The sequence below is a fragment of the Aythya marila genome (assembly GCF_965140915.1).
Source record: "Aythya marila genome assembly, chromosome: 19".
Classification (NCBI taxonomy): domain Eukaryota; kingdom Metazoa; phylum Chordata; class Aves; order Anseriformes; family Anatidae; genus Aythya; species Aythya marila.
The window spans coordinates 9581897-9598024 of record NC_139060.1 but is presented as its reverse complement, the minus strand read 5'-3'; the positions used below and the strand labels follow the sequence as shown (position 1 = coordinate 9598024).

At 45.3% G+C, this 16128-nt stretch overlaps 1 protein-coding gene across 2 annotated transcripts; it reads left to right on the top strand.

Annotated features, from left to right (window-relative positions):
* Nucleotides 1-1403: 1403 nt before the first annotated feature.
* Nucleotides 1404-16112, top strand: RAB14 (RAB14, member RAS oncogene family). Of its 2 annotated transcripts, XM_082775306.1 has the most exons (9): nt 1404-1613; nt 2784-3039; nt 9491-9549; nt 10822-10875; nt 12393-12570; nt 13680-13746; nt 14657-14744; nt 15073-15103; nt 15729-16112. In XM_082775306.1, exons 2-9 carry the CDS (start codon nt 2990-2992, stop codon nt 15904-15906), a joined length of 705 nt encoding a protein of 234 aa, XP_082631432.1. In that variant the 5' UTR covers nt 1404-1613; nt 2784-2989; the 3' UTR covers nt 15907-16112. The 2 variants fall into 2 exon arrangements, with proteins under 2 accessions (XP_082631432.1, XP_082631433.1); XM_082775307.1 differs by lacking the exon at nt 2784-3039 and having other exon boundaries at nt 1405-1613.
* The last annotated feature ends 16 nt before the right edge of the window (nt 16113-16128 follow it).

The following is a 16128-nucleotide window of genomic DNA, read 5'->3' as shown; positions in this document are numbered from 1 at the left end:
CTGCTTGCTGTAATTGCATCTGCTTGCTTTTGTGCCCTGAAGCTGAGGAGGCATCCTGCTCTGCCTCAGCGCGGCCAGTGCTGCGTGGCTGCCCGCTAGCAGCCCCTGCAGGAATTTCTCTGCAGAGCTGTAACTGCCTTTGGCAGGTTTAGTAGGCCCTAAGGCTTTCCAAAGACAATCTTGTAGGAGTTTCAATTAAATGCTATGTAGAGAAAAAGTGAGAATCTGAAAATCAGTCTGGAACGTTATTCGGCTTAATTTCAAACATCTGAATTCATTTAACATTAGTTTTTTCTACAATTTCTGTGTTTGTGTGCTGAAAGTCTGTGAACTGAGCTGAGCACCTGGGTAAGTTTATGGAATTGGAGATTCACAGAGCCCTTTGTAATGATACTTTTACTGCATTTCTTCATCTCCTGAGACACAGCACTTCTAATCCCACAAGCTGCGAGATTTGCACAGCATCTTATATTTTTAGTTCTTTAGCATTGCCTGCACTGAGTGCTTAAAGAGCACATTTAAAAATGCAAAGCTAAAATTAACAAGCTGGTTAAAGCATTCCAGGGGACGTTATAAAAGAAATGAGACAGGATATGGATTTTACAGGAATGGGAAACAGAAAAAGTGCTTTCTCAGTTCCTGCACTATTCTGTGTTTCGGTGCCTGGGTGCTGTGTGTTTCTGTATCTCTGCAGCTGCCGCTGCCCAGCTCGTCCTGACCAACACCGGGGCTACGGGGACCTCACCAGCGGGGCCGGTGTGTGGGAACTGTGACCGGACAGCAGACGTGGGCTTTGCAGCTAACGTGTGACCTACCTCGGGGTCTTTTTCTTTACAATTCATTGATTTTGGGGCTCGGAGACGTTATCTAAGGACAGAAATTGGAAAATAACCGTGCGGTGTGCTGTCAGCCCGTGAGCGCTGAGGCGGGCACGCTCCCGACCCGCAGCCTGCCGCCATTTTCTGCCTGCCGGGGGCTGCCCGGGACCGCGTCTTTTCCCCTCAAAAACCCCACAAATTCCCCTCATTCCTTGTGCGGGCCTCACACACAACCCCAACCGAGCAAGACGCTGCCCTGCCGGCGAGCCCCGCGTGCCCCTCGTTAATTTTTCCCCTCATTAACTCGCCGCACCCGGGGGGCTCCCGGCCCCTCCCCCTCTCCTCACCTGAGGCGGCGGCGGCGCAGCCTGAGGCGAGGCCCCGCCCCCCGTGCCCGCCCTGCCCCGCCCCTCGGCGCGCTCCCGGCGCAGGGCAGGGACTGAGGCGCAGGCGCGGGCACGGGCGCGCGGCCGCCTCGCGCCTTTCCCGCCCCGCCCCCGGCGCGCTCCGCCATTGGCTGGGCCGCGGCCTCTCGCGCCCCGCTTTGTGCAGCCCGTCGAGAGTGGGAGGGGAAACCCCGTGCGCGCCGCGCCGCCATCTTGGGCCCGGGCGGGGATGGGGGCGCAGCGGAGCCGCCGGAGCTGAGCCTGAGGCAGCGGCGGCCGCAGGCGGGGACCCGCGGGGAGCCACAGCCGCACGGAGCCGCGCCGAGCAGGGCCGAGCCGGGCCGCCCGCCGCCCCACAGCCCGAAGCCGAGCGCCTCAGCGCCCAGCGGGAGGGGGGCTCCGCGGCCAGGTACTGAGGGGTCGGGGGGGGCCGCGCCGCCGCCCGTGTGAGGCTCCGTGAGGTGGCGGCGAGGCCCTGCAGGCCGCGAAGGGGCGGCGGCGCCTCCTGTTCCTCCTCCTCCTCCTTCTCCCTCTCCTCACGCACCGGGGTAGGCCCCGAGAGGCCGTCAGGGCCCCGCGGGGTGAGGCTGGCCTGGCAGGAGCAGGCCGCTGCTGGGCACCGCCTGCGGGCCTCGGCCGTGAGGGGCCCCGGCCCTGGGGTTTGGTGGAAAAACAGCGGCGGGGGGGTGGGAGCCGCGCTGCTGCCTTCCGAGGGGTGACAGGAGCGTTCCCTGCTCGGCCTCCGTTTCCTTTTGTCAGCGCTGCTCCTGCCCAGGCAAGTTACTTTGTCACCTGGGTGCCCGGTGCCCGCTTGCACCGCATCCTTGAGGGTTCAGTGACATCTCCGCACGGTTTTGTCTTGAATTAAAATTATTCTGTGTTCTCCTTGCAGTAAAGCCAGGGAAAATGAAGTGTTTGCTTTGGGGATTTCTCAGGCCACGGCTGTATTGCTTTGGGGGAGGTTACATGGTGTGAGCTCTCTAGGCCTTTGAAGCATTGTGGCTCTTGGTTTTCAAATATAAAACCGTGCCTTGGTGCATAATGTAGGTGCTTTGTATCCCACATCACTTCAAACCCCACGAAGGAAGTCTTAGCTCCTAGAGTTACTGGATGTTGTGATATGGGATGTGTGCTGTGGGGTCTTTCTGTTGTGGTTTGGATCGAGGGCCTCTTGTGCTGGGGCATTGCTCGGGAATGGGAAGAAGATCCCCGCCCTGGGGGACTTATTAAGCCCCATGGTGTTTAGGTACTATGATTTAACAAGGAATTTAGTGGTTTTCTGTAGGGATTTAAACAAGTCATAAATCTGAGCTGAAGGAAGAATTTCCTGTTTTTACTTTTTTTTTTTTTTTTTTTAAAGAAAAAATTATTGTAAAGAACAGTAGTTTGAAAGCAAACCTGTTCTACTGGAGGTACCAGGATTCAAAATGTAAATTGGACCTTTAAAGTCACTTGCTCACCTTATGCATCCAATGGAACCTAATTATGATTCTTTCTCATTTTTTTGCTGTATCTTACTGGAACAAAGGAGGTAGACCTTGATTTTGTTCTAAAACCTTATTTTATTTTTCCCCCTAAGGTGATGACTCCAAACAGTTGCATGTTGTTCTGATTTCTGAGACTGAGAACAGAACTCTTCTGGTTTTTGTGTATACAGTCCCTAAGCTTATCTGATATCTCTGGAACTTCGTTCCTCTGCTGCCAGGACAGACACGTGGTACAGGTTAGACTCTTATAGGAAGAGGAAACTAGGATTAATGAAGACATACAAATGGATAAACAACCATGGCTAAGAGAATGGACATCGGAGAAAGTGCTCTTACTGATGAGGACAGGTATGCAATATTTAATTTAGCTGCAGTGCTAGGGTGTGGTTAGCAAGAAATGATGTGTGCGCATGTGAATGCAGGAAGCGTAGGAAATAAAATGGCAGAACTTGATAGGGTGTGAAACCATTTAGAGGATAACCAACACGGTCTGTGTGCAGCCGGACAGCTGCTGAGCAATGAGTGAAGATGGCGTGAAACCTTGACTTTATTGTAAATCAAGGCTGAGGCTCTCTAAAAAGGAAGAATGTAAAACCTGTGAATTCTTTAGAAGTACTCGCTAGACCTCAGGCTGTTAGCGTGTTTAACATGATGAAAGAATATAGCAAATACATTTATTCCAAAAACAGCTTGAAAGAAGGCTCTGCATAGCAGCAAGCTCATTAGTCTGAGCCCCGAACATGCAGGCCTTGTGCACTTTCAAAAAGAACTGGACATGGAAGTAATAAGGAAATACAAAGTGATTTTCAAAAGCAGTTCATAAGACGCTTGCTGGGCTGCTATCACTGGAGATCAGTTCAGCCAGATTTACTTGTGCTTGGCTTTATCAGATGCTTGCTGAAGTCCAATCAGGGTAACTAGAGAGGATGACTCTGGAAGAACTGAAGAACGAGTAAGAAACTGGCCAGCAGGAAGTAATCCTGTGAAAGAGAAAGTGTTGGGCTCCTAACAGCCTGCTCACAGGACTCCTCGGGGATCAGTCTCAGAAGAAGGTGGGCTTTTCAGTAACAAGCATACTAAAACCCCAGTAGAGGAGGGGGGTGGAAAACAACAGGGGAGCTGGGGAGCATTCTCTTAAAGTGGGCTGAGATGTTTATATGTTTAGGAAGACCTAAATCTCCTTGGTGCATGGAGGTCATAGAACTGCAATGAAATGTTAACAGTACCTTGGAGCTTGCTATGGACTCACGAGGAATTCACCAATTGGGTGTATTTGATAACAAAACTGTTATTACTTTGCAGTGTGGTGTGTCGTTACAGGAGATGACAATTGATGCTATTATAGACTGTATTTCCAGCAGCCCTCTAAAGGTACCAGTTAGACTGCGTTGTTTGGTGTATTTGACAAAAGTCTTTATCGGGAACAGTAAAATAATGAGTTGAAACAATTCTGCCTCTCACTAGATTTCCCTCACTCCCCTCTGCCCACTTGTATCGATCTCTTCTCAGTGTTCATTGTGAATTAATGTCAGAGTAAACATGCAGGGAAAAGAAGGGAGATTATGCACTGGGGAAGCTCATGACTACCTGTTAGTTTTGTGTAGAGATCTACAATCTGTTCTAAATAATAGTGGTTGTACACAGTTCCCCTTATGACTAATATTTTTTCCAAATGTAAAAAGATGATAGCTTTTTTTTTTAAAGTCGTTTCTGTTTTTGGATATGATACAGTGGCATCCTCTTTTATACAGGGAAACTGAACTGCCCTCTGAGTTTCTCTTCTGTCACGTATCCCTGAGGAATGACCAAAAGAACACCTGGATGGCCAGATGATATTAAAAAACCCCACAAAACTTCAGACTAACTAAACTGTGGTCATCTGGCTGCAGGGCGGTATGTTCTGAAGGAGAACCTGTAATACTCAGACTGTCCTGAGCTGGAAGCTGACACCTCTGCAGACAGCTATCGCTTCTGTGTGGGTTGACCAGTTAATGGATTCAGCACATGCAGCGTCTAATAAAACCTGTGATTACAGGTTCTCGTCTCTTCTAATAACACACTGTTTCTTGCTCAGCATAATGCTATGAAAATTCTCCATGCAAATGACATCCAGTGAAGACTTGAAATGGGCTATGTCCTTGAGCTAAGCTCTGAGGAACCGCATGGCTCTCATGGAAGCTGCTGTGGCTGTAATTAGCAGCAGCTGGGTGCATCTGAGATTGGTGGTAGTGCACCTAGAAGTACCTTGTTTCAGTTTGTATGGGTGGGTGCTTGTACTTAGAATAAGGCGTTAGTGAGATGGCAAAATGCTGGTGTAGTGCTTGGTTAGAGGAAGAAATACAGGTGTTGCTAGCATCTAGTAAGGTCACCTTCCCTTGTTTTTAAACAAAAAAAGATATAAAGAAAATGGATTGTGGTGACACTGTTGGAAAAAAAAAAATCTTTTCCTAACTGCAATGCAGAAATTAATTGGAGAGGTTTTGAAGCTAGCAAAACCATGTGTAGAGTAAAACGTGATCCTCTGGCTTGTTGCTGTTCTGGAATAATGCTCTGAGCTCTGGGGAAGCTTCACCTCTGAAAAGCAGCCAGGGCTTGGTCTGAGTTGGCAGACTTTCTTGGAAGAAAGATGGCAGGCAGACCAACCCTCCAGCCCCAACCTCTGCTTTCTGGTACAAGTAAGCCTGGGGTTGGTTAACCCTGGTACCGTGCTGTGTAACAGCAGCAGTGGCTGCAGGTAAGTTGGGTGCCAGTCCCGTGGCTCTTCCTACCAGCACGGCCGCTCCATGCTCCCACCCCTCAGAGGACAGCTCCAAACCCCTGTATTGGGAACGGAGAGATTGCGAGCGTCTGGAGGGCTGTGAAGTGGGAGTGGAGCACCAGTTCCTACAGATGGCTGAAGCAATCAACAATATTAATTAACCCTTAGTATTAATATGTAGCTAATGTTCTGTAGTTATGGAATTCTGTTGTGCACCAACCTTGTCTGGGCTTCCTTCTCCATCTGTGGGAAATGCTGAGCTTGTAAACTTTAAGGCTGAATTTTTCCTGTGTCTTCTGTGTGTTGTCACACTTCAGCCCCTTCATCAGAGAATATTTCAGGTCCACCTTCATTTTTAGACCTTGAATATGTTACAGCAGGGGTTGTTGTGCGTGTCTACCTAGTGAAGTAACGGGGTGATGTAAAATCGTGAAAAGCTTGAAATGTGTTACTACTAGCAAGGTTCTGTCCCGTTAAGGAGATTAAAATGCTGTTAGCTGCAAGGTGGAATAGTTTAATCCCAGATGATTTACTTAATGTCTATAACTCTCGCTTAATATTTTCATTTCTGCTGCATGATTCATCTTTAAACAGAGGGGAAAAAAGGGATGTCAATTTTATTCCATGATTTCAGTGTAGTTTGGATTCCAGCTTATCCTCATTGGAATTTGAATGTTAAAAGCCTTTTTAAAGAGGCCATCTGTTCCTCGGGAAAGATTCCTGACCTTAGTATTAATTTGGAGCATTTCAGCATCTTTTCTGTAGCATGACCCTTGGAATAGATTTACCAAAGCATTGCTTTATTGCTCAGTTTAACTCCAGAAACTGTTTAAACTTCGTATCCATCTCTGCAAGCTTTCAATACATCTGTCATACACAGCAACTTCTCCCTGAACTATGGGGGACTTGAGAGAACCTCCAGGCTCATGGCTTCAGTGCATCTCAGTATTGCTGCTGATCTCTTTAAGCTGTGGAAACAGCAGGTTAGCTCAGCACCCAGTGGGGTCTGTGGTGCATCTCCCCTCCACAAGGAGCCTAACATCACTCTAAGAAGGAGGATAAAGTTCTTGCAGTGAATGTGGCTTGAAGTCAGCTAGGAAATGGGTGGGAAGGGGTAACTGACTTTGTTGCCAAGCACAGAATTCGGTTTTCTAGCTTTCACTTTGAAGTGGGAACTGATTTTGATGCATATGTTGCAAAGCAGTGACAGTTTCTTTTATACAGAAATAGCTTAGTTACAGAATTCGTTACTTAAAGACCGTAACAAAAACTGACACACCTCAGCAAGCAAAGAGTCCAGTAAACAGAAGTGTTGTGATATAGCTTGCACAGGGGTCCTGGTTTGTCCACTCTTTTTTTTTTTTTTTTTTTTTTTAAAAAAAAAAAAGTCTTCCCCCACCTTGCAGCAGTGCCTTTTGAAAGCTTAGGTAGTGAGACATGTGCCCTTCACTTGCTACATACTGCCTTATTGTGAAGTCAGGTGTTTTAAAACATTAACCTTGGAGTATTCCTGAGTACTTAGCATTCCTTAGCCAAGGAATTGGGATTGTGAGGGAAGAGGGGGCAATGGCATTTCTGCAGGACAAGTTTAATCCCTGCATGAGCAGCTCTCTACCTTGAAACACGCAGCACTGCACTACCGAACCCCTGTAAGTCAGCAGATGCTACCACCTGTACGCCTCCCGTAGCTACTGCCCAGAACAACACCGCCCTTCCGATGGGATGTGTGTTAGTGCTTCTGAGCTCTTCAGCTTTCTTGCTGTGCTGTGGCTGCAGCACCTACTTGCTTTGAAAAACAGTGTAGTTCACACTGTCCTCCTGAAGGGCTTGCACATATGAATTGGTCTATTTAAGCTTTTTTGTACTTCACGGACATACCTCCTAGTTCAGCTCTCTGCCTAAGAAATGGATCAAGACGTGAACTGAGCCCTGCCAGCTGTACTTAGAAAGCAGGCGGCAAGTTAAAAGGACCTGCAGGAACGAGTGCACTGGATCAGAAGCTGCTTGCGGGCTGAAGGCTGCTGCTACTGGGACATCTTGGAGAAGAGGAGGAACACGTGGAGATGGACTCAGAAACCTTGAAGTACAGTTTGTTTCAGCAGTGTCACAGTAACTTGGATTCTAACCAGCAGTTACTTGTCAGCATTTGCCAGAGTTGGAAATAACCGGTGCCTCTGCTGAAGCTCTTACTGTAACTCTGGATCTTTCACTTCCAGGAGATATAGCACTGCAGTTGCTGCCTTGCTCCACAGCGGACAAAGGGCAGCACGTTGTCAGTTGTGGGTGTGAATCCTTACCCAGGAGAGCAGTAAAAGCGCTCTGAGCAGCTGCTGCTCAGATTGAGACCTGGGGGTGGTGGCTGTGTGGGCCGGCTGCACGCGGCTTCCCCTTGCTGCCGTGGAGGAACTTCCTCTGAAACTCGCTCGATGGAAACGACCGGTCTTGAAACCAGTGCGGCACTTCCTCTGGAATTGTTTTTGCCAACATGGACAAGAATTACCCCCCAAAACAGTCTTGTGTTTGCTATCATGGATTAGGCTTGGTTTAATAGGATAGTGTGTGTGCGCGTTGAGGGCTGAGTGTCGATGCTTTGGTTATGGCTTGGGAGAGAAGGCCTTGAATTCCCAGATCTTGAGCAAAGCACGGAGGAAAGGTGCAGATAGTACAAACCCTTCCTACCTACCTGCTGCAGCCGTCCCTCCTCCAAGGTCTCGATAGGAGTGTTTGCTTTAAACCTCAGCCGGGCGACGCAGCGGCTGTTGGCTGTGTGCTGCAAATGAGATTTCTTGTCAGTCACCTTTCTTGTGGCTGCAGGTCAGTGCTGGGGGTTAATCTTGGCTGAGGAAACACTAGTTTGCTTTTGAAAAAGGTACAGGCTCGTAAGCTTTCCTGTGTTTTCAATTCTTTGCAATACTGCTTCAATTTGTCATGTGGATGATACATGGCTGAATAGAAACCTTCCTAGGCTGAAGCCATGTTCTGTATTACAAGTACTGCTGTGCTGCTGGCCGGCTGCCATGCAGGAACAGGAAAGGAAATGGTGAATTCCTAGCAGAAATCTTCGTTTGCTGAACTGATCACCCCTATAACTCTTAACTTAAAACCTGGGACAAAAGTGGGTGTTTCTCTGCAAAATGACAAAGGTGAATCTGGGCAGTACAGACTCGCAGTTGTGCTAGCTGATGTTAGCTGGCGAGTCCGTTCATGTGGCTGCAGCCAGTTCCAGTTCCTTCTACACAGGAAAATTCTGGAATATTGAAAGTACTTAACCCGAATCTAACTTCAGTGCTGTCATATCCACTGTGGAACATAGACTAGTGAGTAAATCTTACAGGACTGGTAAGCTATACTATTTAAAAAAAAAAAAAAAAAAAAAAGCTGCTAAGCCTTGCTGTAATGCAGTGCTGCTGTGCTAACCAAGCCGCAGCTGTGTGACTAACTTCCTGAACATCTGACTTGTGGCTTCAGCTGCTTTTCAGACCTGGGCATGTAGAAGTCCAGCGAAGGCTGCTGCAGCATTCCTGTGCTGTGTTAATTAGTGATTCTTACCTGTTGGAGGCAAACTGCACTGTTTCCTTTGCTTCTGCTACAAGTCTCAAGTGTGGTACTAGTTCCAAATAGCTGGTTTTGTTAATCCTCTGCAGTCTTTTCTTTTGGAGTCGGACTTTATTTTCAGTTCCCATCAGCTATTTGGTTGGTGAGTGCTGGTTTACTCAGTGACTGTGTGCAAATCAAGAAGCTCCTGGAGCTTTTCAACAGCTTGAAGTTTTTCCTGATAAAGCTGAATGAGTACTAAGAGCGTGTTTCTGTTGAGAGTTCTGGCTGATAGAGGTTCAGAGCAAATGATACGGGAGTCTGGCTGGAATGGCTCTGGCACTGACTCAGTGATTGGGGAAGTACAACAACACTTGAATGTGAAAGATAGTTGGGGGAGGGAGAGGAAGGGTGTTTTTCTTTGCTTGTATAAGCTAAATCGGGTGATTTGGGCTGAGTTTAGTGAATAAGTAGCAGTTCTGATCTTTTTTTTTTTTTTTTTTTTAGTGCCACAATGGCAACTGCACCTTACAACTATTCCTACATCTTTAAGTACATCATTATTGGTAAGTATGAAGTGGACACATGCCTGTCGGTGCTTGTATCTGTGATCCTGTCTACAAACCCTGTGCCTGACTGTTGACTTCTGTTGCATGTTATCTGCTGTAGCATTAATTCTTCCAGTCCAACTTGTCCAACCTCAGTCCCTCACAAATCGCCATGCTTGCCCTGAAACTGCAGCCACTGACAACGTAAAGGCAAATACTTTGTGTGCTGGTACAACTGGTGCCAAGCAGACTGGGGCAAGTACCAAAGAATACTCTGTAGAGTTCACTTTATTGCTGAGGTCCTCAGCAAATCGCTGCTCTTCTTGATATACTTCAGTGTTCTTGAACATCTTCCCTGCTAGGGCTGTGGCACTTAGCCCCTTGCACAGCACTAGAGGAAAAAAGGGTTCTAAAAACTTGTGCGTGTTGTCCCTGAATCAGGCTTACATTTAGGAAAATCTATAAATGCCCTGGAAATGGGAAGAGCTTCTGTGATGGCTTCTCAGATACGCGGGTTCAGGTTCGCTATAGCACTGTTACTGCCTCAAAGGTCTTAAATATTTTTGGAGACAACCCAAGTGCCAACTAAAATCCCTTGCTTTAGGCTTATAAGCTTTGTTAGGCTATATTTGTGTGTTGGAAAGGTGGCTTTCACCTGCAGCTTCCTTGATATTTAGAGCCAGCAACTTGATTGCGTTTATTACTTGGCTGGAAGAACTGGTATTGCTGTTAATTGTTTAATTCTTAATGATCTTGCGTATGTGGCAGTGATGTGCAATCTTGTAAAGGTGTGTGAGTCGGGGTGCTGTGACAGCGTCAGCCAGTGGAAAAGTGGTACTAAAGATCTTGCTGTCTCTCACTGTGGGTGTTGTGTAAGGGGATCAGTGGAAATGAGGCAATTTCTTGGTGTGTTCTGGTTGCCTGTCAGCATTTTTGATGTGCTTACCAGCAGCTGGAGGTGACAGGAGGAGGGCAGGCACTTGAAATGTGTGTTGCACTTCTACTTCTTGCAGGTCAGCTTGCAACCTGCTGAAACAGTTGTGAAGTCAGTAATGCAGGCGGTCTCTGTGTGCTTCTGTTCCGCCCTCGCTTGCAAACCTGCACCTGTGACCAAAATTGCAGTGTGAAAGTTGATAACTTCTACGGGCTGTAGCCAGGCATAGGATGCTGCATACCAGAGCTGAGGGAGGACTGGCTGCCTGTGTCTGTGCTCTTGTTGTGTGCAGTGAACAAAATGGACTTCTTGTGACAAAGATGTGGTGTCAGCCTTAACTGTTCTTTCTGTAACAGGGGACATGGGTGTAGGAAAGTCCTGTTTGCTTCACCAGTTCACAGAAAAGAAATGTGAGTATAAATTCACAATATTTATTCAAACTGGTGTACTTCATCCCTCTTTCCTGCCTTTCTGCTTCTGTCATGCACGAGCTTGCTGCATTATCTTTCTGAACCTAGGTTCGTTTCTAACCATATGATTGTATGCTATTTGCTCAGATTTGTTTGTTTCTGACTCCTGCAAATATGGAAACAAAATGCTGATGTAGTAATAGCAAGAGCACTGCTTCAGTCCTAACTGAGTGGTGGGAAGACCGTGTCCATTTTCATAGCTCTTCCAGGGAACTGTGATATGAAACGAAGTGAGATTTATTGTCTGAAATGTGCCTGCATTTAATATTGGTATAGCTTGAACACAGAGTTGTCATTTTTAAACATGAATGAATTAAAGGGGGGGGACAGTTTATTTTTCTTTGTTTGCAGGCTTAAGTAGCATTATTCTCTGTAGTTGCTGTGACTCATGACACTGGGACTGCCCTGCGTGATGGTGATTAAGGCTTACTGCGTTCCATCTCCACTGTAATGTTTCCTCATGTATGATATCACAGCAAATTAACAATTATCTTCAATTCTTCTCACCACTGTGCATTGCATCAGAGTGTGCAGTAGCTCTTGAACTCTTGACTTTCCTGTAGCTCACACTCAGTGGATAAGTCTGTAGTTATCTGTTAATACAACGTTGGTCTTTATCCTGCACCACTCTAGATGTGACAATGTGTGTACAAGCTGTGCTTTAAATATTCTTATTTTCCAGTAGAAAGTGGGCTCTTTTAATTAAAATTCCAGATAACCCCGTTATTTAGATGCTACTTTGCATATAGTTAAATTTATGAACGGGTGGTTCCGTGTTTTTTTTAATTCTTGAAAAATATCAGCATTGAGTAGAACTTGTACAGCCAAACTAACGTGTCAAACACCTGTACTGCAGGACTCACTCTAGACAGCTTGAATGTGTGTTTGTCCTTTCTCAACTTTCTTGATCTCTTTAAAGAATTGAGGATTAATTTTTCTTTAAAAAATAAAAAGTGAAATTCTAATTAGAAGCCACTTTTTTTGGTTTTGATTTACCACATGATAGCTACTTGTGAAACTGGCTTTTTCCTGTGGACAGTCATGCTGTTACTCTATCTGAAACAACTTTGTTTTTCAAGTGTTACAGGCTTTTAACTGTATCTGGGTAGTTCTTGAAAGCTATCTTTTCCTACTGGATTAAAATAGCTAACCGTTTCTGCGAGGATGGGACAGAGAATCAACTGACTAGGTATCTTCCCATGTATACAGCTAAATGGTATCAGCAATAAGATTAATTAGAGAATTCTTCTTTTTTTTTTAACTTCTAAAAGCTAAGAACAATTCAGGAAATCACTTTATTCCTGGTTAAGCAATACGGTTTAGTTACTGTAGCTGTGAAAAGTCTCTCAGAGACTGAAAGTGTAGTCAGCATAACCAAACCGATGGCAGTAAGATCTCTGCAACAAGGAGACCTCATGCTGGAAGGATCTGATCTTCCCTCTTACTTTTCATGACAGTTATGGCGGACTGCCCCCACACAATTGGTGTTGAATTTGGCACAAGAATAATTGAAGTCAGTGGCCAAAAAATTAAACTACAGATCTGGGATACAGCAGGACAAGAGCGATTCAGGGCTGTCACACGAAGCTACTACAGAGGAGCAGCTGGAGCTCTCATGGTCTATGACATTACCAGGTAAGATGCTGCTGACACTTGTATCTGTGTGCTTCAGAAGCTATTTGGGTGTTGCAGCCTTCTACTTACTGTCTTCTCTGACCTCTTGACTTCATTTAAAGGACTCTGTGTTGGGATGTTGTGCATGAAGCTTATTACATTTCTTATATGAATACTTTTTAAGCATTTAAAAAGCTGAAAATGAAACACAGGGAACGAAGTGAACTGCTTTTCTTGGAAAACTTCACTGCCGACAAGCCGTAAGGGTCTTGCAATTTCAGGTCTTGGCTGCCTGTGTTGAAGTTGGCTAAAGAACTGGCTTTCCCCTTGGAATTACCCCTCAGTGTATGGATTTTTATCTTCCTGGTGATAGAGGGAGGCAGAGGATTCCTGCTGCTTGCCTGGCAGGAATGTTCTTAGAGTAGGCATAGGACAGAATATATTACTTCTACTGCAGTGGGCTGTGTAAACATGCTCAGTGTTCTCTCAGTACATAGGAATTGGAGGACGAGCCTGCGGAGAGGCCCCGGAGTCAGACTTCAATAAAAGGAGACCATATAGAAGCTATCCCATTCTCCTTTCACAAATGACAATGAAAGATACTACTAAAAGAATAATTAGATGTGCAACATGAAGTACTTCTGCCTTCACATCTCCCATCTTCCTTTGAGGCTGTTCTTGATATTCTGCAAGCACCTCTTGTTTTCACATATAGGTGTATCGCCTGTTTGCTTAAATCTCAAGTAAAAAGCAAATTACCTCATGTACTGTCTGTTACCAGAGCTCCCTACTACTCTACAGGGCTCTGAAAGAGTATCTGACAGGAAATCCTTTGGTGTTTTATACAACAGTGTGAGTGGTGTCCTTGTGAAGAGTGTAGTACTGCTACGTACTGGAAGTGGGAATTGGCCTGTCTGTCTGTCTGCTGTTTGTGTTGCAAGAGTTGTTCTGTAGCTTGTTGAAATCTTGGTGCAAGTCCAAACAAGATGCTGCTGTTTCTTTGTTCTTGAGGTGGGGAGAGGATTAGGTATGATGTGTTCGTGTGGGTAATGGATGCTAACTGTACTGTTGGCTCTGAAGTATTTTAAAAATTCTGTAGCTAAAACCTGTGCTCACTTGATTCTTTGCAGAAGAAGTACGTATAATCACTTAAGCAGCTGGCTGACAGATGCAAGGAATCTCACCAATCCAAATACTGTAAGTTGGACTCTACTTAGCTTGAAATCAAGGTTGATTATCTCAAAGCGAGAGTTAGAAGGCTTGTGCCAAAGCATCTGGAGTGGTCACGGTGTTGTTTAGAAGAAGCTGCCTGTGCTTCTCAACTACTTAGTTCCAAGTTACCCTCATGTCCCCACCCTGCAGTACACTGGTAACTCTTCCCTTACTGTAATCGCTACAAAAGCGTAGGCTCCTCTGTAGGAAAATGATGATGGTTTCTTCCAAGAATCTTGCTCTGCTTTACTTGCTTTTTGGGGCCTATTTTCAGCAGTTGGAGACCAAAATTATGGTCACTTCTGAACAATCCTTAACTTCTGTTACTATTTCACCTTGCCTTGGTGGTGGTAATGAAGTGAATTCGCACTCGTCTTAGACTGGAATGTAAATTAAACCTCAAAAAAAGCTGTCCAGGTTTCTGGAGGGGTGGGGAGGGAAGAAGGTTCTTCTGTGTCTGTTTGACTAAACAATGAAGTTGTCCTTCAGTCTTTTGTGAATAACTCTGAAATACTTTATAACCAAGCTCATGGGAAGACTCTTACTGTGGTGAAAGAACTGCTAAAGATTCTGGCTAGACTAGCAGGTAACTAAACAAAAGCAAGAAGTGTGGTTTGGAGTACAACTTTTCATGCATAAAGAGTAGGAGTACTGCTTTTTCTTATGACTACCTCATGAGAACAGATTAAAGAATTTGAAAGTGGCAGCAGGGCACTAAGCCTGACTGCATAGAAGGGGGCACTGCTAGAACAGTGTCTTCCTGAAGATGCACGGGTATTGTAGCAGCACTTTTCTGAACACTTCATTTTTCTTCTTTTCATCTTGTAATAAAGGGGTTACTGGGGAAAAAGATAATAAGCCTTTTCTCAGACTAATTTTCTCTCTTCTGAACTAGGTGATAATCCTCATAGGAAATAAAGCAGATCTGGAAGCACAGAGAGATGTTACGTATGAAGAAGCCAAACAATTTGCTGAAGAAAATGGTGTGTCTCTTTTCTCTTGAGGTGTTACATTTCCTACAAGATAGCGATGTTAAAGTGAATCCTCACCCTTGATAGATGCAAGCTTTCACTTCCAAAGTAACGTAGTTATATGTACAAACTTCTACTGTGCCTCAAATAGCCTAGATTAATTCTAACTGTGCTTGGTTTTAGAAATCAGCTTGTGTATTGATGCCTTAACTTAATACTAAATGATCTTTTATGACTAAAGTAGTCCCATGCATGCAATCTGAAAGTCATAGAAGGTGACTGACTGGAGGCTATTTGAAGTGTATTATGCATTGACAGTTAAACTTCTGTTTCTGAACAGGTTTATTGTTCCTTGAAGCAAGTGCAAAAACGTAAGTTACTTCTGTTTAGAGTTAATGTATCAGATGTGATCTGTTTAGTTATAACCTCTATATTCCTCTTAAATATAGCCGTGAGGTTCAGTTGTTGTAAGGTTTTACAAGTGGAAGCACTTTTAAATTGTCTTAGTGTAAGGTAAGGGTAGCCTGACAGAACACAAGGAATAGCATCTCCAGACATGCTAATAAATATGGTTCTGAGTGGCACGTGTTTTAATGGAACCTTTTAAACAAAAAGGTTTGACTAATTGACTAACAATCACTCCAGTGTGTTGTAGCCTCTTTGAAACTCATTGTGTACATGTGGCTCAGTGCCTTAGCTTATTTTTGATATCCTGTGTTTTGGGATGGAGTGGTGTTCAGGGCTACTCCAAGCAGATTTACAGGCTAGGGAGTGAATTACCGTATCAGAAATTGTCCTGCAGATGAACCATTAAACTTCATGCATGTGCTTTAAGTACCGTAAGCTTTTCTTTCTTGAGAAAAGAGGAGCAGGGTAGCAACAGCTTTCACTTGGTGACCTGTCAAATCCCAGCAAGGGTGTCTAGCCAGCTGCCTCCATAGCCTGCTTTGCTGTGCTGAAGTGTAACCTAAATAACTCCCGCTGCTCTCTTCGTAGTGGAGAGAATGTTGAAGATGCATTCCTGGAGGCTGCCAAGAAAATCTACCAGAATATCCAAGATGGAAGCCTGGATCTGAATGCTGCAGAATCGGGTGTACAGCACAAACCATCGGCTCCGCAGGGGGGGCGACTAACCAGTGAACCCCAGCCCCAGAGAGAAGGCTGTGGCTGCTAGTGACCTCTGTTTCATGGCTTCATTTCTGACCTTTCACCTGTCTGTTGGGAGCAGTGCTTTTGATTGCTTCCCTGTCTTCTGTACATCTTACTGGGTTTAATTAAAACTGAAACAAGTTTAACACAATACTAAACTGCTAAACAACTTTAGATGTAATCAGGTTATCAAAGGCAAGTAGAGTAATAAAACCTCTCCTGCATGGTAAATCTAGAAGTTTTTTTT

Excerpts from the sequence above, each read along its gene's own strand:
- RAB14 (XM_082775306.1), top strand. The coding sequence starts at position 2,990 with ATGGCTAAGAGAATGGACATCGGAGAAAGTGCTCTTACTGATGAGGAC. Across the intron at positions 3,040-9,490 it reads GCTCTTACTGATGAGGACAG|TGCCACAATGGCAACTGCAC; the intron begins GTATGCAATATT and ends TTTTTTTTTTAG. Across the intron at positions 12,571-13,679 it reads ATGGTCTATGACATTACCAG|AAGAAGTACGTATAATCACT; the intron begins GTAAGATGCTGC and ends GATTCTTTGCAG.